The sequence below is a fragment of the Pristiophorus japonicus genome, chromosome 6 (genome assembly GCF_044704955.1).
Source record: "Pristiophorus japonicus isolate sPriJap1 chromosome 6, sPriJap1.hap1, whole genome shotgun sequence".
In the NCBI taxonomy this organism is placed as follows: domain Eukaryota; kingdom Metazoa; phylum Chordata; class Chondrichthyes; family Pristiophoridae; genus Pristiophorus; species Pristiophorus japonicus.
Genome location: NC_091982.1, coordinates 248,540,875 through 248,558,965, shown reverse-complemented (window position 1 = coordinate 248,558,965; position 18,091 = coordinate 248,540,875). Strand labels below are relative to the sequence as shown.

Below are 18,091 nucleotides of genomic sequence, written 5' to 3'. Positions count from 1 at the left end.
TTATACTCCGTCCCCTTTGCAATAAAGGCCAAGATTCCATTGGCCTTCCTGATCACTTCCTGTACCTGCATACTATCCTTTTGTGTTTCATGCACAAATACCCCTGCGGCATTTTCCAATCTTTCTCCATTCAAATAATAACTTGCTCTTTGATTGTTTTCTGCCAAAGTTTCCAACATTATACTCCATCTGCCAAAATTTTGCCCACTCACTTAGCTGTCTATGTCCTTTTGCAGATTTTTTTGTGTCCTCCTCACACATTGCTTTTCCTCCCATCTTTGTATCGTCAGCAAACTTGGCTACGTTACACTCGGTCCTTTGCTCCAAGTCGTTAATAGATTGTAAATAGTGGGGTCCCAGCACTGATCCCTGCGGCACCCCACTAGTTACTGGTTGCCAACCAGACAATGAACCATTTATCCCGACTTGCTGTTCATTGTTAGTTAGCCAATCCTCTATCCATGCTAATATATTACTCCCAACCCCATGAACTTTTATCTTGTGCAGTAACCTTTTATGTGGCACCTTGTCAAATGCCTTCTGGAAGTCCAAATACACCACATCCACTGGTTCCCTTTCTCTACCCTGTTCATTACATCCTCAAAGAACTCCAGCAAATTTGTCAAACATGACTTCCCCTTCATAAAACCATGCTGATTCTGCCTGACTGAATTTTGCTTTTCCAAATGTTTTGCTACTGCTTCTTTAATAATGGACTCCAACATTTTCCCAATCACAGATGTTAGGCTAACTGGTCTATAGTTTCCTGCTTTTTGTCTGCCTCCTTTTTTGAATAGGGGCGTTAAATTTGCAGTTTTCTAATCTGCTGGGACCTCCCCAGAATCCAGGGAATTTTGGTAAGTTACAACCAATCCACCCACAATCTCTGCCGCTACTTCTCTTAAGACCCGAGGATGCAAGCCATCAGGTCGAGGGAATTTATCTGCCTTTAGTCCCATTATCTTACTGAGTACCACCTCCTTAGTGATTGTGATTGTGTTAAGTTCCTCCCCACCTATAGCCCCTTGACTATCCACTATTGGAATATTGCTAGTGTCCTCTACTGTAAAGACTGATACAAAATATTTGTTCAGAGTTTCTGCCATCTCCATGTTCCCCATTACTAGTTGCCCGGTAAGGGACCAACATTTACTTTAGCCACTCTCTTCCTTTTTATATACCTATAGAAACTCTTGCTCTCTGTTGTAGGACTATAAGCAGTATGAATTACTGCAGCTCAGTCATATGATTTTAACAAAGTCACACATATATGTGTGATTCGAGTCAAAATATAAGAGCCTCATGAACATCTACTCACACTTGCATGAACACACTGGAAGCAGTAGTGTGTGGTATCAGCAAATGGACAATTAATAAATGTATGAAATGCCATAGAATAGAATCCTGGAAATTTACGGTACAGGAGGCAGCCATTTGGCCCGTCGTGTCCGTGCCGGCCAATCAAGAGCAATCCAGCCTAATCCCACTTCCCAACTCTTGGTCCATATCTCTGTAGGTTACGGCACTTCAAGTGCGCATCCAAGTACTTTTTAAATGTGATGAGGGTTTCTGCCTCTACCACCCTTTCAGGCAGAGTTCCAGACCCCCACCACCCTCTGGGTGAAAAAGGTTCTCCTTAACTCCCTTCTAATTCTTTTACCAATTGCTTTAAATCTATGTCCCCTGGTTATTGACCTCTTTGCTAGGGAAAATAGGTCTTTCCTATCCACTCTATCTCGGCCCCTTCATCTGTTCTATTAATGTTGGCACCAGAATAGTAGCCAAAAAATGTCATTAAGGTGTGCCTTAAGTTCGCACTCTAATAAAGGACAAATTTAACCAGAGTGGGCTTGGTTTAAAAAATAACTGTAGCACCAGTATGAAATATCAATCTGATGTGAGAAAAAGTGCTTTTTACACATTTGTCCGGTGAGACATTACACTCTTGAGGCTGATTAACATTTGTACACACCAAGCAACTAGTTTCTAATTTCTTCAACGACTTCTTTAAATCAAGACTCTCATACAGATTAGTCAATATTTACAATTTGAAAGATGACAGGTTTTATAATAATTATACCTTATTAAAATGCATGGAAATGAGCCCAGTTCTGATAATTGGCCTGAGCTGTGGTACTGATGGGGAACAGTGCAGTTGGTCTTTATGCCACTGGAAGGGAGAGGGGAATGAATTTAACCAGGGATTTCGGCTCCTAATTGGTAACCGTGATTTATACTGAGAGGGGACAGGACCGGCCTTTATTGTAATGCCTCCCACAGTTAAGTGACCTGTTGACACTGGCTGTCTAGGCTGACAACTGTGGATCCATACCATAATGTGAGTCAGCGTCTTCAGAAGGGGAGGATAAGAGGGGGAAAAGAAATCCAACAGGAAGTACGAACATACTTTAAAGGGTGCAATGGATACACAACAGTCAATGGGGTTTGGCTCATAACTGATTTTGTAAATTAAAGGTGCAAATATACATCACAGATTGCAGTCCAAAACAAAAAGGAAAATAAGAACACTTACTGTCTTCCCCAGGACAGGGCATTCCCGGTCGCTCTGGTATACAGGGAAACACTGTGGAGAGGAAAATCCAGTCAGTATCAAATAGTCACATTTCCTATTGACTTTACAGCATAGAAACAGGCCATTCAACCCAACAGTGTCTGTGACGGTTTTTGTGCTCTATACAAGCTTCCTCCTACCCCTCTTCATCTAACCCCATCAAAATATCCTTCTATTCCTTCCCTCCTCGTGTGTTTACCTAGCTTCCTCTTAAAGTTTCAACAAGGCAGGCGAGTGAGATGATGTGGTGAGTCATGGGGCCAGGACACGATGCCACAAGGGAATAAGACGAGGTTTGCAACTTCTTGCTTGTCAGGAGATAAGCCCATTTCCCTTTAAATTTGCAAAACATAGTTTAAGCACAGCCTACTCCTAGATTTTGGAGGAAGGTGCAACAGTCACTGAATTTTGGGACTGTGATTTTGCAAGTGTGAAACATACACAACATAGAACGTGAAGAAACTGTGCAACAGATGGCGGTATGGCAGCTGGGGGTGGGGGGGGGGCGGGGGGTGTAAGAATTCCAATAGTGATATAGTAAATGCATTTGTGAAGATTTCTTCTGCTCTGTATTTCTAATGAAATCATAAACACGTTCTCAAAGGAACATTTATTATTTTGCTAGAAATAGCAGACAAAATATACACCATCATTTAAAACGGCGCTACACACAGCAAGTAACTGTTACCCCAAGGTGGGGGGGGCGGTGGGGGGGGTAAGAGAGAGAGGACAATTATTTCACAGGCTAAATCACCCAACAAATTAGGGTGGCAAGAAAACCACATCTGTGTCCTTCAATTATGAGAAAGCCAGGATTTAATTTCTTTCATATTTAATTTGTGCGATCTCATGCAGTAAATGAGTACCAAATTAACATATTTATGCTGATTCGGCACACGTTTGCAATTATAAATGCTTCTATATTGCATGTTTCCACACAGGAACTTCGTAGTCTCAGCTGGGAGAGGAAATGTGAAAAATTGATTTGTGTCCCTCATATGCACCATTTATTGAGCACTGGCATCAGGTGTAAGTAACTGAGAGCAGGAAGCTGGCACAAGGGCTCACACAAGAGAAACAAATATAATTTAAAACTATACTCAAGGTGGTTGTGTGTTGGAACTTGCTTTGGATACTAGGCATTGCTCTGTGTACTACCTTCCTGGAGTTAGTTATGGCCCACAGAAAACATCAACTTGCATTTATATACCGCCTTTAAATGTAGTAAAACGCCCGAAGATGTTCCATAAAACTGATCATAAATCCTGTTTGTGTATTACAGCGAAGGAAGGCAGACAGTAAAGTGCTACTATATATCTCTAGTGTTTTCCACATATCCATGGTGACACCACGACAAGCCCTGGAGTCAGAAGCCAAGACGGAGAGATGATTACATTTTCCTGACAGAAGGAGGCCCTTCAGCCCACCATATCTGTGCAAAAGATTGCAAAGTGCCACAGTACAGCAGTACTTGGGGGTACTAGTGCATGAAACATAAATGGATAGTATGCAGGTACAGCAAGTGATCAGGAAGGCCAATGGTATCTTGGCCTTTATTGCAAAGGGGATGGAGTATAAAAGCAAGGAAGTCTTGCTACAGCTATACAAGGTATTGGTGAGGCCAAACCTAGAATACTGCGTATAGTTTTGGTTTCCATATTTATGAAAGAATATACTTGCTTTGGAGGCAGTTCAGAGAAGATTCACTCGGCTGATTCTGGGGTTGAGGGGGTTGACATGAGGAAAGGTTGAGTAGGTTGGGCCTCCATTCATTGGAATTCAGAAGAATGAGAGGTGAAACGTATAAGATTATGAGGGGGCTTGACAAGTTGGATGCAGAGAGGATGTTTCCACTGATGGGGGAGACTAGAATTAGAGGGCACGATCTTAGAATAAGGGGCCGCCCATTTAAAACTGAGGAGGAGAAGAAATTTCTTCTGAGGGTTGTAAATCTATGGAATTCACTGCCTCAGAGAGCTGTGGAAGCTGGGACATTGAATAAATTTAAGACAGAAATAGACAGTTTCTTAAACGATAAGGAGATAAGGGGTTATGGGGAGCGGGCGGGGAAGTGGAGCTGAGTCCATGATCAGATCTTATTGAATGACGGAGCAGGCTCGAGGGGCCGTATGGCCTACTCCTGTTCCTATTTCTTATGTTCTTATAGAAACCCTCCAGAAAAAACTCTCAACAGCAACAATTAAATTGCTATTAAAGCAAATGGATTAGACATTAACCTGCAAAATGAACAGCAATAGGAACCTCAGCCAACATTAACAGAACCACTTGATTTTGTTTTATAAATGCAAATATACATGATGTAGGACTCTTGGGGAACATTGCATCTTTGAAGAAACGTTCTCTTTTCTATCTACTTGGATGGGTAGCACAGATAAAACTCACTTATTTGGCTGATTACAATCTCTTCCAGTTTGAGTGGTGTTTTAGATCAGGGGGAAGAAAATCAAAACTTTAACAAAACATAACAAATGTAGAGCTTTTTTGGTTATTGTAGGACTGAGTGGCGCAGTGACACTTGACCACTTTCTTTGCACAACACTATTTATATAGTGCCTTTAACGTAGTGAAATATTCCTCTGAAGCATCTTGGGATGTTATGAGATAATAAATTTGACACCGAGTCGCATTAGAAATTAGCGCAGGTGACCAAAAGCTTGGTCAAAGAGGTATGTGTTAATGAGTGTCTTGAAGGAGGAAAAAGATGTAGAGAGGCAGAAAGTTTTAGGCAGGGAGTTCCAGATCTTGGGCACAGGCAACAGAAGACACAGCTACCAATGGTTCAGCGATTATAATCAGGGATGCTCAAGAAGGCAGAATTAGAGGAGCCCAGACATCTCAGGGGGAGTTGTGGGGCTGGAGGAGATTACAGAGATAGGGAGGGACGAGGCCATGGAGGGATTTGAAAAGAAGGATGAGAATTTTGAAATAGAGGCGTTGCTTAACTAGAAGCCAATGTAGGTCACAGGGGTGATGGGTGAGCTGGGATTTGGTGCAAGTTGGGACACGGACAGCCGAGTTTTAGATTGCCTCTAGTTTACGTCGGGTAGAATGTGGGAGGCTAACCAAATTTGCGTTGGAACAGTCAAGTCTAGAGGTAGCAAAGGCATGAATGAGGGCTTCAGCAGCGGATGAGCTGAGGCAAGGGCGGAAACGGCCAACGTTACGGAGGTGGAAATAGGTGGTCTTAGTTAGTCTGCAGGTATGTGGTCAAAAGCTCATTTCAGGGTCAAATATGACACAGAGGTTGCGAACAGTTTGGTTCAGCCTCAGAGAGAGGTTGGGGAGAGGGATGGAGTCAGTGGCTAGGGAACGGGAGTTTGTGGTGGGGACCGAAAACAATGGCTTAGGCCTTCCCAATATTCAATTGGAGAAAATTTCTGCTCATCCAGAACTGGATGTCGGACAAGCAATATGACAATTTAGAGACCATGGAGGGATCGAGATAAGTGGTGGTGAGGTAGAGCTGAGGGTCATCAGCGTACATGTGGAAACTGACGCTGTGTTTCCGGATGACGTAGCCAAGGGGCAGCATGTAGATGAGAAATAGGAGGGGGCCAAGGATAGATCTTTGGGGGACACCAGAGGTAATGATGCGGGGGTGGGAAGAGAAGCTGTTGCAGGTGATTCTCTGGCTACGATTAGACAGATAAGAATGGAACGAGGGAAGTGCAGTCCCACCCAGCTGGATGACAGTGGAGGGGTGTTGGAGAAGGATAGAGAGGTCAACCGTGTCAAAGGCTGCAGACAAGTCAAGAAGGATGAGGAGGGTTAGTTTGCCTCTGTCACAGTCACAAACGATGTCATGTGAGACTTTGATGAGAGCCGTTTCGGCACCGTGGCAGGTGCGGAAACCAGACTGGAGGGATTCAAACATGGAACTGCGGGAAAGATGGGCATGGATTTCGGAGGCGACAACATATTCAAGGACTTTGGAGAGGAAAGGGAGGTTGGAGATGGAGCAGTAGTTTGCAAGGACGGACGGGCTGAGGGTTGTTTTTTTTTTGAGAGGGGTGATGACGGCAAATTTGAGGGAGAGGGGGACAGTACCCGAGGAGAGCAAACCGTTAACAATGTCAAGCTAACATGGGTGCCAGAAAAGAAAGTTGGATGGTCAGCATTTTGGTGAGAATAGGGTCAAGGGAACAGGAAGAGGGTCTCATGGACATGATGAGATTGGAAAGGTCATGAGGGGAGATCGGGGAGAAACTGGAGAAAGATGTGAGGTCAGGGCAAGGGCAGGGGACTTTCTTAGATGTAGTTTGGCCCAATGGGCGAGGGGACAGAGAGATGGAGCATGGAGGTCTCTCCCCAACAAGTGACAGGTACACAGCTGCTTTGTCAATTACAGTGTACACTGTACTATACGGGAGCCTGAAGTACTCAATGCTGTCACTGGGTACAAAGTGTACCCAGTGGAATAAGTTTTTATTCACAACTATTGCTCTCACTTGTCCTGAAAAAAACCCACTGGCACAACTAGTTCTGGTTTCTCCATTTAACATAAATCAGAGAGCGAATGAAAGGTTGATCCTTCAAAATAAATGGGACTTAAACTACAAATACATATTTCCTTTTAGTTACCCAACGCTAAAAGCTGTAGCCACCAGTGCACGGTAGATCAATTAGGCACAGGAGGAAAGGACTGTTTAGTACTGTAGTTCCAATACAATTAATATTTGTCAATTCTTTCAAAATACCACAACAAAGGATTTGCACCTCACCATGAATGATCAGCTCAGAGTCCTTATTCAGCTCATAGAGCCGAAATGCCTCCTCTAGCTCCAGCTGGGACGAGACAGTGCAAGGATCGCCTGTTCGACAAACGAGAGCAAGAACACAATTTATATCGTTAAACATTTTAATATCGTGACACAATTCTGAAAATTGCATAATTTCAGGTTTAAGATTCCTAAATTAAAGTTAAAGTCGTCAAGAAGCTCATTATATCAACACATTAAAAGGGGAAAAAAATAACACATTAGACCACTGGTTTTCAAGCTTGTGTAGGGCTCCGGTTGCAAATAGGAACACATTTTCAGGAACCTTCGTACTAACTCCCAAAAGACAGCATCAGCTTTGCTTTCCTTTGGGCAATTTTTAAAATTAGTTTGTAGCAACAGAAATAACAAGTTGTATTTAAATAGCGCCTTTAACGTAATAGAATATTCCAAGGCGCTCAATAGTAATTAACATGGTAGTAAGCCATCAAAGAGAGAAAAATATAGAATTCTTCAGATATTTTGTTTGTGGTGCATGTTACATTGAGCCCCAGACATAAATATAACAACTTTGTGAGCCCATGGGATCCTCCCAGACCCATTTAAAACCTTAGTACTTGAACCAATATGCGTTAACGACCGACAGTCTTACGATTGTTGCCATTAGTATTTCTGCAAAACTGTAACGATAAGTGTAAAGAGATTTTTAAGCAACTGCACTGTAGAAGTGTTTTTTTCTACTTTGATTTCAGTGAACCACGAACAACGAGTTTGCAAAATGAATTCACTTCAACATTGAAAAACAAGCAGTGGTACAATTCTAGATTTTGTCCTTTTATACTTGGGCTCTGTCCGGAGAAAGCATTGTGAGGTGTAGAATACTCGGGTGTCGAACCACTTCTGGTACAGTTGCCGCAACTTGAGGTGGTGAATTAAAATTGTCTCATGTGGCAGCATTGGAGCACACTGACTGAAGTGCAATTTTTTCCTATACTTATACACTAAATAAGCCCAGTGACAATACTGATAAATAATGACGTACTAAATAAAAGAACTGATAAACAAATGGTGGGGGGGAAAAAACAATTTGTGGTATATGCTGATTGTTGGTTTTGGCCATTGAGCTGGACAGTCTGTTTTCTAGATTCTAATCCAATGTTTGGAAACTGCAGTGAAGGCGGCCGTGATCAGGTTTCACATCAGCAACTTCAATTTTGCCTTAATGCACTTTCAGTGCTGTAGTTTTTCTCGATACCATGTTTACAGTCTGTGTTAAACTGTCTCTTGGCAGCAATGCATCATGATGTTCAGTAGCTTATGTCACTGCTCCAAATCTAGAGGCATAATCTGCAGTTGGTGACAGAGACATTCTATGGACAGGAATCAGGCTTTTATTTCATCAGTGCATTTAGAGTGGATCGACAGGTTCAACCAGGACTGCAACACATCATGGCCCAAACATTGCTGCCAAAATAACGGCAAAGCTAATAATGCTCACCGTTAATAAATTGCAAATTCCACAGCAACTTCAAGCAAAGGCAGATGCTCAATTAAGTACAGAAATCAAGGAATTGCTGTCGGGGGCGTTGGTCTGCCATGAGAATGGCATCTCGCTGACTGGCTCCCCATTCAAATGCGCGATGTTCCCTTTTAACAACATGATGGGCTGAATTTTCGGCTTTGCCGTTTTTGGGGCGTAAACCAAGGCAGGGTGGGAAATTTACCGCCCGATTAACGTTTGCGCTTTGTGGAGCAACTTTTGTCATTTGGTGCTTGCGCAAAGGGAGGCGTTGTATTACTTTCAAGGGGCAAAAACAGGAATCTTGCCAACTTTAGTGTGGGGCCAGGAGCGTTCCGAGAGGGGTCTTGGGAGTGGAAAAAAAGAGAAAATTCATAAAAACATTCAAAAAACATTGCCAATGCCCTTACCACACAAATCGCTGCAAAAATATAAAAAAATAAAAACTGGAACTTACCTTTTTTGTAGTTTATCCAAATTACCGCTGCCAGCTTAATGCGTTGCAGGGGCCGAAACTGAAGAACCAACTACACTGTGTTTTCCATGGCGGTCATCGCGGGGTGCGTTTCGGGGCGGACAGGTCGGGTGATTGTCGAAACGTCTGACCGTGTCGCAATTCGAGCCGGCGTAGCTCTCCCCGACGATGCTTCCAAGTGCCGCCGCAAAAACCAACCCGAGGATCGCGCCCAGACCCAAAACAATGGGCCGCCCCATTTTTCGCCGCAGAGGGTCAAAACGCGATGAAAATCCGGTCACAAACGACCCAAAAATCCAGCCCGTTAATCATAGAATCAGAAGTTTACAGCACGGAAGGAGGCCATTTCGGCCCATTGTGTCCGCGCCGGACAACAAGCGGCTATCCAGCTTAATCCCATTTTCCAGCTCGAGGACTGTAACCCTGCAGGTTATGGCACTTCAGGTGCACATCCAAGTACTTTTTAAGGGCCCAAATTTGCCCAGGAGCTGCTCAGTTTTTTTTGGAGCAATTTTTCTGGCGTATCATAAAAATCCCCATTCTGCACATTTAATTTGCGCCAGTGTAAGTGAGTTAGTTAGGATTTTTTTTTAAAGATTAGTTTTTTTTCCCCAAAAGGGGCATAACCAGCCAACTACACCTGTTTTGGCCATTTAAGCCAGTTTGGACAGCTAATGATTGCTCCAAACTAACTTAGGCCAGCGTATGTGGCCACTTGTGGCCGCACAGAAAACCCTTACGGAGAGTTAAGAAATCAGCGCAGGTAGCCAGAAATTGGGGGGGGGGAAGGGAAGCACAGAGGACCTTGCAAAGCATTAAAAACCTTATCAACAACATTCATGAAGCATAAAAACCATCAATAATAAATAAAAAATAAATAATAAAAAAATAAAACTTAAGTCCTACACCTTCATACTCGGCCAGGGAAGTCAGCGGGCCAGTCGACCACTTGGCTGGGGTTAGGGGCGGGAAATCTCACCGGCAGGAGAACGCACCGGCAAGCCCTTCGGCCAGGGCTGGGGCGGGAGAATGCACCGACTCTCTCGCCGACTTCTCTCCGAGGACTCTCCGGGTGGGGGCAGGAGTTACTGCGCATGCGCAAAATCTCCAGTGCGCATGCATTGAGTTGCCAGCACTGTTTTGCGCACAGGGCCCTAGCTCCGCCCCCTAATGGACAGAGCATGCCGCGCCAAGCCATGGGAGAGCCCACAGAGAGGGGAGAATACGGCGATACATTTTCAGCGCCGTTTGGAGAGCAGAAAGTCACACACTTCAGGTAAGTGCGCCGAAAAAACTGGAGGGCCAAATTTAGACCCATAATGTGGTGAGGGTTTCTGCCTCTACCACCCTTTCAGGCAGCGAGTTCCAGACCCCCACAATCCTCTGCATGAAGTAATTTCCCGTCAAATCCCCTCTAAACCTTCTACCAATTACTTTAAATTTATGGGAAATAGGTCCATTCTATCGACTATATCTAGGCCCCTCATAATTTTATACATCTCAATGGAGGTCTCCCCTCAGCATCCTCTGTTCCAATGAAAATAAATCAAGCCTATCCAACCTGTCCTCATAGCTTAGATTCTCCACTCCCAGCAATATCCTCGTAAATCTACTCTGTACCCTCTCCAGTACAATAACATTCTTCCTGTAATGCGGTGACCAGAACTGCACATAGTACTCCAGCTGTGGCCTAACCAGTGTTTTATACAGTTCAAGCATAACCACCCCTGCTCTTGCATTAAGTGTTAATTACTGCCAGTCAACCTCTCTGGCATCGAAAATTAACGATTCCAAGTGTGGAGTCTCATTTCTTCAGGTTTTAATTGTTGGAGATTTTTCAAAATTAAAAATTTACTTTTTTTTTCTGCCTCTCTTTTTCCCCTCTCTCAATCCAATCGTTCGTCCCCTCTCTTGATTTCTTTCTGTACCTGATTTGACACTGAATTCACCCATTCCAACGTAGACTTGTCAGACAGTGCGCTATTCATTTCATAATCCTTCAATCTGATTGGTTAAGGAGATATCCAGTTGTTTGCCCTGTTTGCTCAGATCCTAGATGCCCTACAGAGGGTGCCGCGCACTTCCAGCGCAAAATATCATGAAGAATAACGGGCATGGGCAAGTCTAACTAAGAGCGGGTGCCATTTGTTGAACAATTACACGAATTTTCGTGCCAATGCTCTACACACCATTTTCAGAAGCTAACGTTCTGGTAATCAATTTCTGCTTAATGCGTTGCAAGTGCAGAAACTGAACAACCAACTATCTTCAGTAGCAGCAGTACATACTGTCGTAAATAAGACAATAATCATGCTTTCTTCCTGCTGGTGTTGGTTTCAAACAGTTGCCCGCTTTAGAGTGATGCAAAGCCAGCAGTGCTGAATTATACTAATAGCTCCATGTCACTCTCTGATTAGTCAAAGCTCCATTTATCAGTGTCCAAACAATGGTTATATATCAACCAAGATTCAACAGAACAATGAGCTCTTTGTTAATATATAATTTACCACTGGGAACTTTTTAAAGATTGCTTCGTGCCAGCAACGGTTACACCGCAACTGGTGTCAAACCCCAGTGATGCTAGACTTCCTCCCCACTGCCGAGCACATCAAAAGCCAAATGAGCTATCAGGTCAATGATGTTGCTCAAAGGAAAAAAAGAACAAATTCATTTGTGCTCGTTAGATCCTCAGGACATCAGAAAGCACTTCACAACCAATGAATTACTTGTGAAGCGCAGGCACTATTGCAATGGGGGCAATTTGCGCACAGCGAGGCAGCACAAACAGCTGTGAGGTAAATAAGCAGTTAATGTTTGATTGTGGCATTGGTTGAACATGTTAAAACAAATGGGAGCAAGAGACCAATTGGTTTGTAACTAACAAGTATAGTTATTTGAAACACGGAATACAAAGTATAATCTACTTAAAATTTAAGCAGTAGTTGCAGAGTAAAAGACCGAGCGATATTACCAGATCCTCATGCAGACCTTAGCTCTTGTTCTTTCTCCTTATGCCACACCACTTGGCTTTGTGTCCCTACATTTAATCCTCGTTTTCACCCACTGCCTCCCACGTAAAAGTGTAGTTTTCCACACTTCCTTTTTGCAGGGCTATGGGGAAAGAGCAGGTGAGTGGAATTAATTGGATAGATCCGGCACAGGCACAATGGGCTAAATAACCTCCTTCTGTGTTGTATCCTATGCACCCTATTTCTAAGTTCAGTCGAATAGAATTTCCTATATTTACAGTGAGGACACACTAGTTAGCACAGATTTTTCATCAATACAACATGCAATTACATCGGACTGTTGCAAGAACTACAGCACAAATGGAATAAAATTATTCATAGTTTCCTTCCACTTTATGGAGAATATAGCCAAAAACTACAAAATTCGATAGAGTAGACTGTGCCCATCACGACATGCACAATACATGGGACACAGTAATTCACTGAAGGTGCTGCTGTGATTATGTAATGGCAAACTGCCATTGACTTATTTTGTTCACTTTGCTGTACTTTTTGAGGAAAGTATAAGAACATAAGAAATAGGAGCAGGAGTAGGCCATATGACCCCCTCGACCCTGCTCCGCCATTCAATATGATCATGGCTGATCTGATCATGGACACAGCTCCACTCCCCTGCCCACTCCCCATAACTACTTATCATTTAAGAAACTGTCTATTTGTGTCTTAAATTTATTCAATGTCCCAGCTTCCACAGCTCTCTGAGGCAGCAAATCCACAGGTTTACAACTCTGAGAAGAAATTTCTCCTCATCTCAGTTTTAAATGGGCAGCCCCTTATTCCAAGATCATGCCCTCTAGGTCTAGTCTCCCCCATCAGTGGAAACATCCTCTCTGCATCCATCCTGTCAAGCCCCCTCATAATCTTATACGTTTCGATAAGATCATGTCTCATTCTTCTGAATTCCAATGAGTGGAGGCCCAACCTACTCAACCTTTCCTCATAAGTCAATCCCCTCATCCCCGGAATCAACCTAGTGAACCTTCTCTGAACTGCCTCCAAAGCAAGTATATCCTATCGTAAATATGGAAACCAAAACTCAAGCAGTATTCCAGGTGTGGTCTCACCAATACCCTGTATAACTGTCGCAAGACTTCCCTGCTTTTATACTCCATCCACTATGCAATAAAGGCCAAGATTCCATTGGCCTTCCTGATCACTTGCTGTACCTGCATACTATCCTTTTGTGTTTCATGCACAAGTCCCCCCAGGTCCCGTTGTACTGCAGCACTTTGCAATCGTTCTCCATTTAAATAATAACTTGCTCTTTGATTTTTTTCTGTCAAAGTGCATGACCTCACACTTTCCAACATTATACTCCACCTGCCAAATTTTTGCCCACACACAGGTAAACAACACAAACCAAGATGGTCCCAGGTTCAGTTCCAGTCTATATTGGGCCGTAATTTGTGCAAGTTTACGGTTTTCATGCATCATGTGCAAACGCAAAAACCCAAAACTTGCGATCAGTCAAGAATTTTCTTGACTGATCCAATGCATTCCTGGGAAAAGGGTATTCCCGGGCGGAGAGTTGGGCTATTTGCCCAACTTCTGCCTAGTGAATGGCCATGAAATTCTTATGCCTGGTAAAAGCAGGTTATGCCTGCTTTTACAAGCATAAGAGTTTAAAAAAACATAAATACACATTTTTAACTATCATTTATACATTAAAAATAAGGCAAGTTTATTTTAAGCCCCTTTAAAACATTTAAATTTATTTCTCAATAAATATTTAAAACAAAAATTTAATTTTATGAAATGGCATTTTAATTCATTTTAAATATGTAATGTTTATTTATTTATTTTATATGTGTAGATGTATTTTTGGTGGTATTCCCATTCAGGGTTATGGGGATACTAGACATATGGAATCCCCATAAGCATGACTGGGGATTCACTTCCTTTATTGGTTGGGCCGGCCCACGTGATCCCAGGGGCACTTGCAAACCACATCGGGCTGTTACCTGTGCATGCCAGGATAGGCCCAGGACCGCAAATCTCCATACCATCAGGTACGTGGGCATTTTATTTGCAGATCGGAGGCAATTCCCTGTGGGTTGAGCAAAGTAAAATGTTTGATACACAGAAGCTACACAAAGTTAAACTGGGGTGCAGCATAGCCACGGTTTGAAATTATTTTGCCACAGTACTGCCTCTTAGTGTGATAAATGACAGATTTTACTTCCCTCAACTGTATTTCAGTTGTAAGCTAAATGGTTCTTTACAGCCATATGTTGAAAAAAGAAACTAGAATTAATTGCTTGAACACCTCTTCCATACGCTGGCATATTTATATTCAGATCTCTTAAAACAGGTTCTACCCCACATTTCTCCAGGGCAGCTACAAGGATGGTGTCCCTTTAAGACATAAGAACATAAGAAATAGGGGCAGGAGTCAGCCATTCAGCCCCTCGCGCCTGCTCTGCCATTCAATAAGATCACGGCTGATCTTTGACCTCAACTCCACTTCCATATCTCTTGGTTCCCTTAATATCCAAAAACAATCTCGGTCTTGAATATACTCAACGACTGATCACCCACAGCCCTCTGGGGGTAGAGAATTGCAAAGATACATCAGCGACACCAACCTATAACTGTTCCCTTGCCCTAATCCATAAAACCAGTTATACTTCGTTCCTTTCATACAGATAAGCAAACAAGTTTTAATCCCAAATGAAACTATTTAGATGCATTGTTTTTAAGGATAATGTTTGATGAAGCTATGACGACGTCTCCATGCAACAACTTTACCAGTTCTCAGTTTGTGAGGAAGCAGATTAAATTATGGTTAATTCTCAGAATCAGACGACAGACTGGGGTATAAACAACATTCCCTTGAGGATGAGAGAGTTGGAGAAAGGAGACACAAACACAGAGGTCTCAAATATTCAGCAATGTAATTACTGGATGGAAACAGCAATGTTCCAAATGGTTTAAACAGCTGATTCTGCACATCTGTAAATTATTTTAGATTATTTTATCCAGTGATGCATTAATAAATCTACAAGGCCTCGATGAGTAACCTACCCAATCACACTATAGGTTTGGGTTACTACTTTAAGTTATTAAATAGTATACAATTTTAATATATTCTTTAATGCACAACGGTTTTTTCAGCCTCAATACGTGATCCATGTACACACTCCCTGCTATTCACAAAGTGAACTGCCCTGGAGATAGCTTTATTTCCTTCCTGAAAAGCATACACCATTCCAGTGAATCCCCCTTGGCTTGCTCATGACAATTGAAGAACCAATGTCTTACCTGTTCCTGTTATTTTTGTTTCCGTCCCGGCAGCCATGGGTGGGTAGAACCCTCGCCTCTGAGTCAGAAGGTCGTGGGTTCACGTCCCACTCCAGAGACTTGAGCACAAAAATCTAGCTGACACTCCAATGCAGTGGTGAGGGAATGTTGCACTGTTGGAGGCCCTGTCTGCTTTCTAAGGTGGACTAAGGTGGCACTATTTCAGAGAAGAACAGGGGAGCTATCCCCGGTTTCCTCGCCAATATTTATCCCTCAATCAACATCACTAAAAACAGATTATTTCACCATTATCACGTTGCTGTTTATGGGAGCTTGCTGTGTGCAAATTTGCTGCCACGTTTCCTACATTACAACAGTGACTACACTTCAAAAAAGTACTTCATTGGCTGTAAAGCACTTTGGGACGTCCGGTGGTCGTGAACGGCACTATAGAAATGTACGTCTTTCTTTACTCTGCCACACTTTTTCTAGTTTCTAGGGGCTCAAGTTTCGGCTCGAAGTTGCTCCTATTTTTTTTGGAGCAACTAGTTGAGAATGGAGTATCTTAGAAATTGCAATTCTCGGCATTTAGTTTGCTCCAATTCTAGTGAGTTAGAATAGTTTCATTTTAGAACAGTTTTTTTTCCCCAATAGGGGGCGTTACCAGCCACTTATGCCTGTTTTGCAAGTTTAGGCAGCGAAAACTTACTCCACACTAACTTAGAATGGAGTAAGTGTAGATTTTTGTATGCACAGAAAAACCTTGCCTACACTGAGAAATCAGGCGTAGAGAATGAGAGACGTGCGGGGGGGGGGGGGGAGTTTACAAACATTAAATACTTCACTTTTACAAATAAAGAGCAGTCATCAATAATAAATGATAAATAAATCAATACATCAACCAATCAAAAAAATTAAAAAATAATTTTAAAAATCAATAAATAAAAAATTCAGTTTCTACTCACCTACTACAGTACTGGGAGCCCTCCAACAGCGTGCTAGGAAGGGGCCCGACCACTGTCTTTCTCTCTCTGTCAGTGGGGATGGAGGGAGGGGGAACGAGAGAGAGAGGAGGGGGGGGGGGGGAGAGAGAGAGAGAGAGAGAGAGGGGGGGGACAGAGAGGGGCGGGGGGGGAAGAGAGAGCGAGGGGCTGGGGGGGGGGAAAGAGTAGAGAGAGAGAGGGGGAGGAAGAGAGAGAGGGGCGGGGGGGGGGGGAAGAGAGAGAGAGGGGCGGGGGGGGAAGAGAGAGAGAGGGGTGGGGGGGGAAGAGAGAGAGAGGGGCGGGGGAGAGAGAGAGAGGGGCGGGGGGGAGAGAGAGGAGGGGACAGAGAGGGGCGGGGGGGTGGAAGAGACAGAGAGGAGGGGGGGGAGAGAGAGAGGAGGGGGGGGGAAGAGAGAGAGGAGGGGGGGGAAGAGAGAGAGGAGGGGGGGAAGAGAGAGAGGGAGGGGGGGGAAGAGAGAGAGGAGGGGGGGGAAGAGAGAGAGGAGGGGGGGAAGAGAGAGGGGGGGGGGAGAAGAGAGAGAGGAGGGGGGGGAAGAGAGAGAGGAAGGGGGGAAAGAGAGAGAGGAAGGGGGGAAAGAGAGAGAGGAAGGGGGGAAAGAGAGAGAGGAGGGGGGGGAAGAGAGAGAGAGGGGCGGGGGGGAAGAGAGAGAGGAGGGGGGGGGAAGAGAGAGAGGAGGGGGGGGGGGAAGAGAGAGAGGAGGGGGGGGGAAGAGAGAGAGTGGGGGGGGGGAAGAGAGAGTGTAGGGGGGGAAAGAGAGGGAGGAGGGGGGGGGAAGAGAGAGAGGAGGGGGGGGGGAAGAGAGAGAGGAGGGGGGGGGAAGAGAGAGAGGAGGGGGGGGAAGAGAGAGAGGAGGGGGGGGAAGAGAGAGAGGAGGGGGGGAAGAGAGAGAGGAGGGGGGGGAAGAGAGAGAGGAGGGGGGGGGAAGAGAGAGAGGAGGGGGGGGGAAGAGAGAGAGGAGGGGAGGGAAGAGAGAGAGGAAGGGGGAAGAGAGAGAGGAAGGGGGAAGAGAGAGAGAGGAGGGGTGGGGAAGAGAGAGAGGAGGGGGGGGAAAGAGAGAGAGGGGGAGAGAGAGAGAGGGGGAGAGAGAGAGGAGGGGGGGGAGAGAGGGGGGAAGGAGGGGGGAGAGAGAGAGGAGGGGGGGAAGAGAGAGAGGAGGGGGGGGAGAGAGAGAGGGAGGGGGGAGAGAGAGGAGAGAGAGAGAGGGGGAGGAGGAGAGGAGGGAGGGAGGGGGAAGAGAGAGAGGGGGGGGGGAGAGGAGGGGGGGGAGAGAGAGAGGAGGGGGGGGTGAGCGTAGAGGAGGGGGGGGAGAGAGTGGGGAGGGGGGGGAGGGGGGGAGAGGTGGAGGGGGGGGTAGTGTGTGTGGAGGGGGGGTGTGTGTGGTGTGGGGGGAAGAAGAAGCAGGAGTGTGTGTGTGTGTGTGTGGAGGAGCAGAGGGAAAAAAAAGAAGAGAGAGAGGAAACCAAAAAGAAGCGAGAGGCAGGCACAAAAACAGCAAGAGAGCGAGGAAACAAA

At 44.6% G+C, this 18,091-nt stretch overlaps 1 protein-coding gene across 2 annotated transcripts in view; it reads right to left on the bottom strand.

Moving 5' to 3' along the window:
• Positions 1–18,091, bottom strand: part of prkci (protein kinase C, iota) — a 162,418-nt gene that overhangs the window by 69,200 nt on the left and 75,127 nt on the right. For both annotated transcript variants that reach the window (XM_070883809.1, XM_070883811.1), the window contains exons 3-4: positions 7,315–7,404; positions 2,534–2,584 (exon numbers count right to left, since the gene is read on the bottom strand). In XM_070883809.1, the coding sequence (XP_070739910.1) occupies positions 2,534–2,584; positions 7,315–7,404 (141 nt within the window). The remainder of the gene's footprint in view (positions 1–2,533; positions 2,585–7,314; positions 7,405–18,091) is intronic.